The 14,355-nt window shown below is 51.4% G+C and overlaps 1 protein-coding gene across 1 annotated transcript in view; it reads right to left on the bottom strand.

Annotated features, from left to right (window-relative positions):
* Positions 1-9,965, bottom strand: part of SLC13A4 (solute carrier family 13 member 4) — a 42,177-nt gene extending 32,212 nt beyond the window's left edge. Inside the window, exons 1-2 of the mRNA XM_036246788.1 lie at positions 9,855-9,965; positions 3,286-3,414 (exon numbers count right to left, since the gene is read on the bottom strand). Coding sequence (XP_036102681.1) covers positions 3,286-3,414; positions 9,855-9,953 — 228 coding nt within the window. The 5' untranslated portion in view covers positions 9,954-9,965. The remainder of the gene's footprint in view (positions 1-3,285; positions 3,415-9,854) is intronic.
* Positions 9,966-14,355: the final 4,390 nt, after the last annotated feature.

Raw genomic sequence — 14,355 nt, forward strand, 5'->3', positions numbered from 1 at the left:
GAGTGGAGGTTGGTAGAGCAAATACTCCAGGTTTAAATGAACAGAGAAAGCTGGAGTGTAGGCATTGGGCAGGAATCCGACGGGTCAGCAAGATCAGGAACAAGTAGGGAAGCAGCTTGACCAGACTCTTGCATCCCTTGGCTGCTATGGCTGTTTGGTTGTCCCCGCCGGAGCTGCCTCTCTGCCTCTCTGGACCTGGACGGAGCTGGAATCTGGACAAGACTTGCTGGGGGCCTTCAGTGAAGAGCCACTGAGGCAGCAGAGAGAGAGAGTGTGTGTATGTGTGTGCGCATGCGTGTGCGAGCGAACATGCCCTCAGGACGGGTAGAGACAGAGAGCAGAGGTAACCACTCCCAGTGGTAACTCCTGACCCTGGGCATCCTGGCAACTATTCCGAGCCCCAGCATCCAAACCAGGCTGTCTACTCCCCCAGAGAGCCCTCTTGTCCTCGACACCATTCTCCTACAAACAGTACGTCTTTGCTAGCTTGACAGACACAGGTACTGCCCCATTAGAAGGGCTTAGAGAACTTTAGAAGCAGATATAATGACAGTAGTGAAAGTCACAGTGGAAACAAAACTGAAATCTAAAAACAAATCTGAAATACAGGTCCGAGCTCTGCATACCAGCAGAGGGGAGTACTGGCTGGATGCACACAAGAGGATCACAGAATCCTCACGTCAAAGGGCCCTTAGCATCCATCCCTCGCCCAAGGCACAAAGCCTCCCTCTAGCTTCCCTGACAGGTCACAGGCTTGTACCTCCAGGGACGGCGACACCAGGGGTACACGTGAGTGCCCTTCAGGCTCCCTCCCACACGGCGGGTTCTCCCTTACGGTGCTTTGAGTCTTTGGTTCTGATGTGACCTGTGAGCCTGGGGAGTTGAACTATAGAAGCCAGAAATCATGCCCCTCCCATGTTTTCTCTATTCCTCACGAGACTCCGTTCTAGATTTTTGGTCTCTTGGCTGCCTACCTCTGAATGAACTCCTATCCAGAACCTGATGCTCTGGACACATATGTTTATCAACTCAGCAGAACTGAGCACATTTTGGCCGGGGGTGAAGAGCACAAGTTCTGAGCTCATACAAGCTTCACTACTTCCTCGCTGTGTAGCCGCCAGTAAGTTACTTAACCTCTCTGAACTTCAGTTTCCTTCTCAGTAAAGCGAAGGTAAAAATAACAGCTACTTTGTAGAGGATTAAATGATAGAATGTATGTAAAGGACCCCCGATAGTGCCTGGCATATGGGAAATGCCAGAGATTTTTGGCAGCCAGATCGGACTGATAAATGACTCAATCTGAGTTTGTACTCAACAAAGAGCCAAGAGACTTTTTCACACAAACTGCTAACATTTATCCTTATTAAGCTTCATTTTGTTAGATTTAGTCCACTGTCTCATGCTGTCAAGATTGATTCCGTCCCCATGCAGCAGCTAGCCCATCCATCTGAGTCATCTGCAAATCTAATAACATGCCTTTTATATTTTCACTAAGCTCTCTCTCTAGTGCGATGCCAACATGTCACTCAAGACTCTTTAGGTTCAGCTGGTCAACCAGCATTCACATTACTCGACTGCGCTAGCATCCAGCCCACATCGGCTCCTGTGAGTGAGAATTTTTTTCCCTGGAAACTGCGAAGGTTCCAAAGAAAAAGTTAATTTATGTTCAACAACTTCTGTTTAAAAGACCAACTTCTGTTTAAAAGTTAATTTATGTTCAGCAACTTCTGTTTAGGAAATTATAAAGCCCTTTAGAAAGACTTCAATTAAAAAATGGTCAACATCAAGTCTGGGCACTTGACAGGGTAAATTTCATTTCTCTCCAGCATTCCTTCGCGGGGGATGATGGGAACCCTCTGTGGTGCCAGAAAACGAGGCGTTATTGCATCGGGGCTCCCGTGTTTTCCCACGTGGTTTATACTTCCTCTCTGCCGGAACAGAAAGTTGTCCAGGTCAGGACCATTTCTGTCATTTCAGATCTTTTTCCAGCACCCGCGTTCCACAGAGAGAAGGCAGCCTAAGCTTTGCACACAACCAGCTCTGAACACCTGCTGACCATCAGGTCACCATAGAAACAAACCACTTCCAGGAGCACATCGGGCGAGTGGGAAGCTCAGAAGCATCAGCTGTGAGAGTTCAAAGGGCAGAGATGATGGTTTCATTTCTGACACCCTCGGGGTACCTGTAGCATCCGATATTGCACACAGGAGATACAAAACTCAGGAAGTACTTTTCCGAGTGGCACGTGACTAACGTGAGGGCCAAAGCCACAGTGGCAGAGTCACACTGACCCTATTTTCCACACGCCCGCCTTCCTATGAAGAGGACACCAATGAAACACCAAGAAGCACTACACTGGAGAAGCATTAACTGAGGGTCCACAGGCCAGAGACATCCTCTATCCCAGAGGGCGGGAACCTTGGTGGAGAGAGGACATGGCTGCGGAAAGTTGTCATCTGGGCTAGCTCATGTACCATTTAAAGGCTAACGACACCAGCTAGGCTGCCAGGGAAGAAAACACTTTCAGCCGAGGTCTTTGGAAAGGCTTCCCTAAAGAGGGAAACTGGGGAGGATTTTAAAGGTTGAAGGAAACTTTTCAAGGCGGAAGAATGGCCCGAGTCATGGCAAGGCGCTGGGCAAGCACAGGTGGGTCTGGGGAGTAACAGGTAGATGGTTCGTCTGGAATAGGGGCTCCCGCTGAGGCCAGGCTAGCCTATCCTGGGGAGCCGTATCCCGGGGAGCCGTGGCACACGCTGGCAAAAGGGGTGGCCTGTGGCTCAAAGTTAACTGGCTCACAAAGAGCTACAGCCCGTGTCCTCTCTCTTATTGGTATTTTCTTCTAGAGTTTGAAATCCAATTAAACAGACTGTATTTGCCCTACGCGGCTCCCTGTAGCCCGTTGCTCTATGTCGCCACCAGCCACAGCCACTTCATCAGACAGACTGTGTACGATTTGTCACCTCGAATAATGAAACTTGCCCTCCGGCTCCCCCGATGTTGCCCATCTCCTGCCCCGGCAATAACAGCGCCTAACCCTTCACCCACAGTCTGTCTTTCCTCTCGCAATGTCAGGTCCCCCAGACTACCGTCAGGTCCCCGACAGGGGCAGCTGGAGGGGGAGGGAGTCGACCGGGCAGCACGTGCCAAGGCCGGGCGCTCAAGGCGTGTTCCTGGGGGTGAAGAAGCCTCCTCCTCAAGTGCCTAGTGCATCTCCCTTCACCTTGAACCCTCTCCCACGGGCCTGGCATTGCCCCGAGCAGGGGGCTGGGCTGCAAGGGGTCTAACCTCGCTGGATCGGAGGACTCCGAAGAACGGGTAGAGGAAGGCGGGCACCAGGGCGGCGGCTCCGAGGGGCACGGCCTCGGACACCCAGTACACAGCGGTCACGATCAGCACGTAAGCACACGCGGCCTCCTGGAAGGGAAGGAGAGTGGGCGGTTAGTCACAGGGGCAGCCACTGGCACTGAGCATCCAGACGAGACCAGGGCAGTGGCAGCGGGCACTCAGATTCAGACGGGGCAGGTGCAAGGCTGGCCCTGGCAGGGGAGTGTGGTGGAAACGTGGGGGACCCCCACATTGGTGTGTGAAGTAATGGCTGCTCCTTGGCTGCACAGACGCCTAGCATGCGGTTTGCATTGGCCGGCAGCAGGGTGGCCACCAGACTCTTCTGCTGGTTCCCGAAACTGCAGGGTAGGGACCAAGACCAACTGCAGTGTTCAAAGCCAAGGTCACGTACCCCAAAGGTGGAGTCCCAGCTTTATCTTGGATGGGGCTGAGGATTTTGGTGTCGAGGTGATCGGACACTACAGGTTCTTGGGATAGTTGAAGGTAGGGATCAATCTGTGTGATCGGTTCACATGTAGCCTCTGAAGCTGACCCATTTGGGGCTGGCTGATTCCTTACTGTGGGTGGCTGGCTCCTTGGCCTGTGTCCACTACATATCAGTAACACCTCTCCAATTGTTACCACCAAAAAATGTCTCTAGACATTGCCAAATGTCCCTAGTGGGTGTGAGGGGCGTCGAACCTGGTCAAAATCCAGTGCCCTAAACAATGCCTGGTTCTCATTGCTCTGGGGCTCCATCCCCCTGCTGAAGGCACCGGGAAGCATTCTTTTGACCAAGGAAATAGAGGACTAAGACCCCGAACTGAACGGAGCCCTGGGAATTTACCAGCGTTTTCCCAGCCCACTCACTTTGCTCATTGCACAACCTCTGAGTGCCAAGAATAAATTAACAAAATTTTTTTTTCCTATATTGATTTTTGAGAGAAAGGAAGGGAAAGGGAGAGAGAGATAGAAACATCGATGAGAGAGAACATCGATTGGCCGCCTCCTGCATGCCCCCCACTGGGGATCGGGCCCACAACCTGGGCATGTGCCCTGACTGGGAATCGAACCAGCGACCTCTGGGTGCATGGGTCGACACTCAGCCACTGAGCCACACCAGCCGGGCGCAAAGAATAAATTAATACAACATGCTTATAAAAAGTTAGCCGTCCTTCCCCTTGGCCTCCAGTAATGCCGCCTGAAATGGCACTAATCAATGGTCACCGGCCAAGGGCCCTAACAGTGGACTCCGAGCGCTGCTGTGTAAAGGACCCAAGCTGGCTGTGGGTTCCTCAAATTACACAGAGCTCTGAACCATCTGGGCTCAGGCCCACCTGCCCTGAGGCTGGCTGGCGATGAAGGAACCCGACCAGTCTTGTTCTGTTTACCTCTCCCTTGGGTTCAGAACAAGCGTTCACACTCTTGCATCAAAGTCACAAAAGGTCGCGTGATCAGTGAGGGTCCCCGGGAGTGATTAACCCAGCTCGGCTGGATGGGCCCTTGCTCCCTCCTGACATGCAAGGATTATGGGGTTGGGCTCAGGAAATGGGCACTGACCAGACACTTGTTGACTGTAGCCCCTACTGAGAAGTCCCTCTGGGGCCAAAAGATCACAGAGCAGTTAACATTTTTTGGAAGCGCTGATAAGACAACAGAATCAATAGTGGAAAAATAAAAAGGCTCCATTTGGAAAAGAACGCAGCTTAGAGAAATACCCGCTTTGTGGCAGATCTAAAACTGTTCCAAGGAGTTCAAAGCCCTAAGGCCACTGACTCTCATTCTTTCCCTGGGAAGGGGACAGATGGGCAGCTCCTAATTCCAGCTGAAGATAAGGGGGACAGGGAGTCTGTCCATTCCTGAGAAGGGCTTAGTCCTTCCTGAGAACTTTCTTGTCCTGGTCACGACAGGGCGACAAGTTAAAGGAGGGGAGAAGGGGAGACAGACAGATTGAAAATGAGAGAGAAACTGTCCTTGGAGCAGGTACCACTTGGCTTTGAATTAGGAGGATTCAGGTAAGCTTTTTGGTTGTAACTATTGTTAAGAATTACCCTGGCTGGTGTGGCTCAGTGATTGAGCATTGACCCATGCACCAAGAAGTCACCGGTTCGATTCCTTGTCAGAGCACGTGCCCAGGTCGTGGGCCCGATCCCCAGTGGGGGGCATGCAGGAGGCGGCCAATCGATGTTCTCTCTCATCAATGTTTCTATCTCTCTCTCCCTCTCTCTCTCAAATCAATAAAGAAAACAATAAAAAATAAAAAAGAATTAGGACAGGTTACTGGAGGGAGTCACCAAGCCACCTTCACCAGCAGTGTTAAGGACAAGACAAACTACCGAGCGTCATCCTGACTTTCCTTAGAGCAGGAGAGCTCCTTCTAAGGCTTTTCCATGGGCCTCACTCAGTCCGCCTGTGGACTTCACGCAGACTTCCTATTGCCCCTCCTCAACCTCCTCACAATTCCACAGGCAGGCATGTATTCAGACACCCCAACATGCTCCGTGCAGTGTGATTCCAGGGGCCCTGGTCCCCGCATTGGGCCTGTGTTGGCAGGTAGCCCAGTCAGTGTCAGTTGAACTGAACTGGACTCCTCTGATGGCCAACCGTTCTCTGGTATCTCCCGGAGAAAATGTTCTGAGAACCCCAGGTCCCTATCACTGCCCTGGTCGGCAGGTGTGCAGTGCACGGTGAGTATTCAGGCAAAGCATTTAGGGATAAGTGTTCTCAATTATTTTTTTTCTTCTCCTGTTCACAAATAAAGAAGACAGTTCAAAGGTGGCATTTCCCCATGTCAGATGTTTCCTGACTCTGCTACGCTCAGATGGTGGCCTCCGCTCAGTGACACCAACCACCCCAGTGATAGCCCATCCAAACGTCACTGGACGGGGCTCGTGTCTGTGTATTTGCTGCCGTAAGTGACCGGGAGGCCTTCTGCCTCGGGAGTCGGGTGTAACTCTTATCCGCCTGGAAGCAGGGCTTAGTTATGGAATCCCCTCTCGTGCCCTCTTCCTCTGGAACGTGGTAAACGGAGTCTGACCCCTGGTTCCAGAGAGCTGGGCAGGAAAAAGGTGGAGGGTCATTCTAACCCTTCCTGAAGTGTAGCTTGTCACTTGGAAGAACCGTCAGAGCCGCAGGCCACTTGCAGCGCCAGCCCCGAGCAAGCGAGTCCATTCAGGAATCTTAAGTATTCAGTATCGGAATCTGAAGGTTGGATGCGCCCAGCCGGTGTGGCTCAGTGGTTGAGCATCAACCCATGCACCAAGAGGTCGTTGGTTCGATTCCCGGTCAGGGCACGTGCCCAGGTTGTGGGCCTGATCCCTGGTGGGGGGCATGCAGGAGGCGGCCCGATGTTCTCTCTCATCGATGTTTCTATCTCTCTCCTTCTCCCTTCCTCTCTCTCTAAAATCAATAAAGAAAAAAATTAAATAAGTAAAAGGTGGATGCCAGGAAGAATGATGACCCCAAGGTGCTTCCCCGTCATCGCAAGGAAGGCAAGCAGGGCCCTGTGGACACTGTGACACACAGAGAAGTTCTCTCTGCAGGTCACACTGGGGTGGGTGGCAGCAGGCTGCGTCCAGCTTCGGGCCATCGGCCGCCCCAGGCTCCGTCTAGCTCCCGAGGGCTACAGGGCCAGTGCACCTGCCCTCCGCTGCCCCAGCCTGGGGAGCACCGAGGCAGCGTGTTTCTATTAAAAAAAACCAAAAAACTTTTGTCTTTCCTTTATTGATGTTAGAGAGAAAAGAAGTGAGGGAGAGACAGATAGAAACATCGATGAGAGAGAACACTGACTGGCCGCCTCCTGCATGCCCCCCACTGGGGATCGGGCCCACAATCTGGGCATGTGCCCTGACTGGGAATCGAACCGGCAACCTCATGGGTCGACGCTCAACCTCTGAGCCACACCAGGTGGACATCGTGTTTCTATTTCTTGAGGGCGCTGGTTCTCAGCTGGGGGCGATGTTGCCCCTAGGGGCTATTTGGCTGTCATAATGGGGGGTGGGCAGGGTGTGTGACTGGCACCTAACTGGTAGAGACCAGGGACACTGCTAAACATCCTACAATGGACAGGACAACTCCCCCCACCACAAAGAATTTATCTGGCCCCAAATGGCACCAGAGTGGCTGTTGACAAACCCTGTTCCAACCAAGAGAGAAACTCAGCCTGAAAAAAAAGGGACCAGGTCAGGAAAGGGCACTGTTGTTTGTCTTAGTGAGTCCAGCTTTTATTTTTATTTTTTTATCCTCACCCAAGGACATTTTTGCATTCATCTTCAGATAGAGTGGGAAGGAGAGAGGGAGGAAGAGGGAGAGAGAAATATCGACGTGAGAGACACACATCGAGTGATCGCCACCCACACGACCCAACCGGGGCCGGGGGCAAACTGCAACCGAGGTCCGTGCCCTTAGCGGGAACCGAACCTGGGTCTCTCTGGGCCGCAGGCCGATGCTCTAACCACTGAGCCAAACCGGCCAGGGCATGAGTCCACCTTTTAAAAATCTCTGCGAAAAATTATTTATTGACCCAAACAGAGCAGAGGTGCACCTGACCTTCCGTTCCTCTCCTCTCCTCCCCAGCATTCCTCTGTCCCCTCGAAGGAACAGATTATTTTGCCTACTTCAGTACTTCATTTTATTATTTTTTTCCTTTTGTGGATATTTCTTCCTAGTCCTTGGTGACTAAGAGGCTCAAAGACGGGGTCTCAGGATGCAATGTGGGGAACACTGCACCCGACGCTGGGAGGCAGACCACTGCACGGAGTCTCGGTCAGCTCTCCTGAAACCACTCGACGCTGAGAAAAGAGCACGGACAGAGGAACGTCGGCTCCCGTGGACCAAGCAGGCGCTGACCGGGCGGGGCCAGGAGAACTTCCAGCCCCGTTTTAATCAGCGTCTCCGGGGACTCTGCGTATTTACTCGACTAAAGATTTAAGCTGTTTTAAAGAAGCACCTTAATCCCCTCTGTTTAACTTTATAGCTTAATCTTGGTTACCAAGTTACTCAGGGAGCTGTGGAGGTTGCTCTTCCCCTCCCACAAACACAATTAATCTCTCTTAGCTTATTTTTCCTAAAGTCTCAGGGATGGGGGGTGGGGAGTAGAGCCACTGAGGGGAGGAGGGAAAAGGAAGAAGGAGAGAAGGGGCAGAGGAAGAGGAAAAGGGACGAGGAGGAAAAGGAAGAGGGGAAGAGGAAGAGGGAAAGGAAAGAAGAGGGGGAGAAGGAGAGGAGGGGGAGAGAAGGAGGAGGAGGAAGACGGGGAAAAGGAAGAGGAGGAAGAGGAAGAAGGGGAGGAAGAGGGGAAAAGGAAGAGGAGGATGGGGAAGAAGGGGAGGAAGAGGAGGAAAGGAAGAGGAGGATGGGGAGAGAAGGAGGAAGAGAGAGGAGGTGAAGGAAGGGGAGGAAGAAGGGAAGGGGAAGAGGAAGAGGAGGAGGAAGAGAGAGGAGGTGAAGGAAGGGGAGGAAGAAGGGAAGGGGAAGAGGAAGAGGGGGAGGAAGAGAGAGGAGGTGAAGGAAGGGAGGAAGAAGGGAAGGGGAAGAGGGAAGAGGGGGAGGAAGAGAGAGGAGGTGAAGGAAGGGGAGGAAGAAGGGAAGGGGAAGGGGAAGAGAAAGAGGAGGAGGAAGAGAGAGGAGGTGAAGGAAGGGGAGGAAGAAGGGAAGGGGAAGAGGAAGAGGGGGAGGAAGAGAGAGGAGTAGGCCTGGGAAGAGGAAGAGCTGGGGAAGGGCGAAGGGAAGGGAGAGGGGAGGAGGGCAGGAGAGGGCAAGGAGGGGCAGTCCAGTGACGGTCTGAGGAGCAAGCCCAGAGCAGAGCCGCTGCTCATGCAAAGGGTCCCAGACTAGGTCATGGCCTGGAGTCGGGGGCTCTTGTTTCTGTTTTCATGTCAGCTGAGGTTTCTCCTTCAAGAACACGGGGAAGAAAACAGGATGGAAACAAGGAAAGGGTGCAGGGGACCAGGGCAAGGTGCTGAGCTCTGCTTTCAATTTCAAGTCCAAAGCGAACTTGGGAGATGAAGGTTCAAATCCCGGTTATCCGAGCCCAGGCCGGCCCACCAGGCCATGCCGGGTGCACAGGGCCCCCTGGGGGCCGCTCCCACCGCCCCCCCCTGCTTTCCCTGCTCCCTCAGGGTCCTGCAGAGGTGGCCTTCCTGCATCTCTGGCTGCTGCCGTACAGATGGCCACATCCTGAGTCCTCAACTACTGACGAAGGTGTCCTTCCTATCAGCACACGCGGGCCCTGCCGCCAGGAAAGGCTGGCCTGCGGATTTGGGTGACCCTCCTCAGCCAGCTCAGCATCCCCCCTCTAATCTCGCTCCTGGCTGGCACGCAGGGAACGGGGACTGGGACTGAGACAGAGGGACGAAAATGGCAGTTTTTAGGAAGACAGTGTTTTAGCCTCCTCCAGGAGAACATTTCCAGTTCTTCAAACCAACAGAAAAACACCTCGAGGAACTGCCTACTGCCCCCTTCTCTCCACCCCCCTCCCCTGCTTGACCTCCCACCTGACCCCGGGGCCCCAAGGGGGCCGCAGTACTCACGCTGCTGGGGTGGAGCATGGGCAGGGGCAGCAGGAGCAGCGGGGCCAGGACGGACAGCAGCGGCTTCCTGGCCCGGAGCAGGCCCTTCAGCAAACCCATCCCGGACGTCTGGGCGCTCTGGCCGCCTCGGAGCCCGCGTGGCTGGCCAGACAAACGCCTTTGCTCTTCCCAACGCGCTCGGTCCAGAAAGACTTCTCACCCCTCTCTGGGCTTCCGAGAGTCCTGTTTCGTCTCGGGGCAGGATGGGAGGGCAGGTACAGCCCGGCTTGCGCAGAAGGCTGGGCTCCGGGCTCCTGGTTTAGGTGGGATTGGTGAGCATGGTTTCGTGCCCAGCCAAAAGGAACGGGGGCAGGATGGTACACCAGGGCATACTGGGTTTCCTCTTTGCTGGGTTAGGAATGGAGTAACTTCATTCTAGGCCCAGCCAAAGCCCCTCATTCAATCAGAATTCCACCTCTGCTGTCACCGTTTGGCTTGAAGAAGTCATTTCAAGTCTTTGAAAAATTAAAGACACCAAGAGTACATTGCGCCCACCATCATTTATCCTCTCTGATGGCCTGCTTGGCGCAGTACCAGTCTCATTTCCTACCTGTGCTCACTGTACCCCCCTTCCCTTAAAAAAACCAACAATCCCCCTGTCCTTAAATCAAGTCCCCTCCCCCCAAGTTTGTCAGCGGAGGTTGCAGGTTCAGATAGGGCTGGGCTTCTTTCCAGGACCTGGAACCTCAACTCTCTTTCCTTCAAATTGCCTTCCCACTTATCATTTGCCTTAAGCCTGGGCCTCCGGAGCAGGAGAAAAAAAAATAGTCCCCAGACATTCCTAGTTGTCACGGGACAAAATCTTGCTGGAGGCCCACCTTAACTTGCATTCACCTATGGGAAGCGGGATAGAGGCAGTAGCCCCGCCCATTTCCACAGCCAATCAGCACGTCCGAAAGAAGGAGTCAGGCTCTCTTCCAAAAGCACTTCTTGATTGGACCCAGCAGGGGCCTGCTGATTCTGCAGAACTCGGGCAACTTGCAAAGCTTATTTTTGTTTCTCAGACATCCTAGGGTCCCGCGGGATGACCATCACTGTAAACATAATGCCACTTCCTCAAGCACTGCTTTGTCGTTGGAGACCCTAGGACACCGCTTGCTCTGGGAGGGCCAAGCTGACCTAGTCCTTAGGAAGAGGATGAGTTTGGTAGCAGAGAGAAAGTATAATATTCGTTCTGGAGAAACGTGCCCCAGAGTGTCCAATAGTAAAGCTTTCAGACCCTGGTGGCAAAGCATGTTTGATAAAGCATCTGAGTCAGCAGAGGGTCAGCCTGTGAGAAAGACCAGAACTCTTTGGGGAGAATGGGAAGGATAGAGGCCTCTCTGGGAAAGCAGAGATGCCAGTCTCCTTTCAGAGGGTCCTTGGCACCTGAAAGACCACGCCTGGGTCTGTGGTCTTTCTGGCTGGAGTAAGTGCTCCAATGCTCCTCTCTGGGGCTTTGTACCAATGAAGAAGCAGAAGGCTTCTTTGGCTGGGCTGCAAGGAGGGGGTGGAAGGGCAGAGAAGACGTCGACAAGTTCAGGGACAGGGCCTTTGCGGCAGGTGGGCTCTGGACTTGCTGCTTACACACAGGGAGAAGCTGTTAGCCTTTGTCAGAAAGGACATGTGGATTGGGGGCAAGGAAGAAAAGAAAGAAAGAAAACCCAAATGTTCTGTAAGTGGTGCTTCTCAGCAGTATTGCCTTGATCTGAGAGGTGCTGAGCAGAGTCAAGGGTTATGAAACTCACGTCCTCTTGAACTCATGGAATGTAAGGAATGGCGTTCCAAGGTCTACGGCTCTACTAGTTGGAAATGATCCCCAGGGAAAACGGACTCCAGAAAACCAGTTCTTCTTGACTTCTGAGGCAGTTACAACCATAGAAAACTCGGGTACCCTGAGAAATTATCTTGCCATCATTATAGGATGGGCTGTGATGACATCTGTTAAAATGCATGTTAAAGACTCTTGTGTTTACTACATGAGGGTCTTATTTTTGTGATGATTTTGAAACGCAGAATGAACATTGCCACACAGGTGATGTTTTGGTGGCAAATAGTAAAGAGACTGGATAATAATAAATAGCTGTGGACATCAACATTGCTATCAAACCCACGAACCACTTCAACTCCCTGAGATCAACCGAGATAACACAGAATCCACTGAGCCTGATTGCTCCATCATGACATATTTATTACATCATTAGTGAATATTTGTTAAATAACATTAGGTAAGGCAAATGACACAGCAAGGCCAGTAGTTCTTCAGAACTCTCTCCACTTTTCAGATGAAGAAAACATTTCCCAGAATGCAACACTTAAGACATATAAGACAGATACCACTTCTGCGAGGTATTGAAAGTAGTCAAACTCTTAGAAATGCAATGTGGAATGGTATTCACCAAGGGCTGGGGGGACCAGGAAAAGGGGACTGATTGCCCAGAGACCATTTTTCCGGGATGAAAAAGGTTCTGGAGATCTGTCCCAGAACAATGTGCTTAGAGTTAACATCACTGTATACCTAAAAATGGTTCAGATGGTAAATTAATGCTGTTTTTTTTTTTTTTTTTTTACTGCCATCAAAAAGTAAGACATGCAAATGGTTTGGAAAGTAAGGGGTGCCATGTAAAGTCATTTAACGAGCATTTGATTTTAGACCAGTTTACCTGTGGAAATATGTTCTGGCTGATTCACCACTATGGGATCCTCTTTGGTAGATTCGAGGTGAGAAGAGAGAGTAAAGAAAGTTTCAACACACAGATGTTTTTCAAACTCTCTTGAGCGACACCAGAGGTAGCCATGAGGATGCTAACCATGGAGGACACTTCCAGAATTTCTAGATCCTCAAATTTCCCAGCAATATAGAAACAGCAGAACTGGTTCCATAAGTCATAGGCAAGTTTTCACTACCAACATCGCAGCCCAAATTATTCCGTGTATGAGTAAGTGGGACCAACTGTGACTCAGTTGTGACCGTGGTGTACAGGGTGGCATTGTGGGGCTAGATGGAAGATTCTGCTTCTATCCAGTCTTCTACTCTCTTGTTCACTGGGCAAAGAGGTGGGTTTCGGGGTGACAATCATGAGCATAATATTTGATTTTGCATGAAAATCAAGTCATGGTTATAAAACTTTTTGTGGGTACACAATGAATTCGTATTCAGACTAAAACAGTGTTTAAGTCTCTAGTCAATGAAAATGAAATTCTTGTCTTTGAAAAGTCACGCCTTTCTCGTTTCTCTTTTTTTCAGCCACATCTTGCCACATAAATATGGGCCTGGATTTATGGCTACAAAAGTGCTTTTAATTTTTTGTTACAGGGTGAATGAACCACCATTGCTAACCCCAGTCTGGGGACCATCCTCCCATTCATGGAGCCCACTGGGGACAGCCATGCATAGCATGACATGGTGACCAAGGGACCCCAGGGTGGGTCTTGCCAGCTGGTGACCGAAAGCTCTCAGACCCCTTCTGATGGGGTGGAGTCCCGGCATGGGATGCAAGCCTGTCAGGGTATTTACTGGACAGTGTCTAAGAACTGAGGCCTCTGCTAACCCCCTCCCCACCCCACGTCAAGGGAAAGTACAAACAGTGAAGGCAGATTGTGAGTCTAATCTGCCTCTGGGCAATCTCACTGTCTCTACTTTGACCTTTGTCTTCGTCAGACAGCGATACCCAAAGGAGACTGAAAGCCAGTGTGCTCAGGGTTGAATGCGGGTGGCCCGGATAGAGCAGGAAAAAATGTCAACCCCAGGGCATTGGAAAGTGCTTCAGGAAGTGGGCACAAAGCTAATCAGAATCAGGTCCAAAGAGAGAGCTGCAGAGACCCGAACTAAACTTTCAAAAAAAGAGAGATGAGCAGAGTGACCATGTCAAAGTGGACAGGTCATATTAGAAAGAGGGAAAATGAGCAAAAAAAGCATATATCAGTCTGCATTTGAGGGAGGTAAATGAGTCGTGTGATCTGGGAATCAGAATGAGAGGGCGTGAGTTATGAATCTTCAGAGGCTGAGACCGTCAGGATGCAAAGATGTATTTTTCCCTGATGCCTTCTTCCCGAATTCTAGTATTTCTCCCAAAAGACCACGCGATCTGTGCTGCTAGGCAAAGCTCCCGGGTTCACAGATTTCAGAGAAGCCCAGACCAGCTTTTGTTATCATCAAATGACAATTGGTAAAGGCCCATTTCAAAATCAAATTTAGCCCAAAGAAGCCTCACTCATTCAAAGATCGGACTACTCGCGACGTTAGCCTCCAGGAGCAGGCTGAACACCCCGGAGAAGCCAGAGGAATCTTTATTAGCACTCAGGGGCTTCGCTCCTGGCAAAGCCTTCATCTGTGACCTCTCATTTAACACAGAATTAGAACGAGCCTAACTACCTTGTTTTCTAGGCGATGGTGTCTGAGAAAGAACAAAATGCAAAGGCTGAGTGGTGTTGGTCACAAAGAAAAGTGCACTCTTGTAGCCCGACAGCGAGGAGGCAGCGG

Source organism: Molossus molossus, unplaced genomic scaffold, assembly GCF_014108415.1.
Source record: "Molossus molossus isolate mMolMol1 unplaced genomic scaffold, mMolMol1.p scaffold_m16_p_7, whole genome shotgun sequence".
Taxonomy (NCBI): domain Eukaryota; kingdom Metazoa; phylum Chordata; class Mammalia; order Chiroptera; family Molossidae; genus Molossus; species Molossus molossus.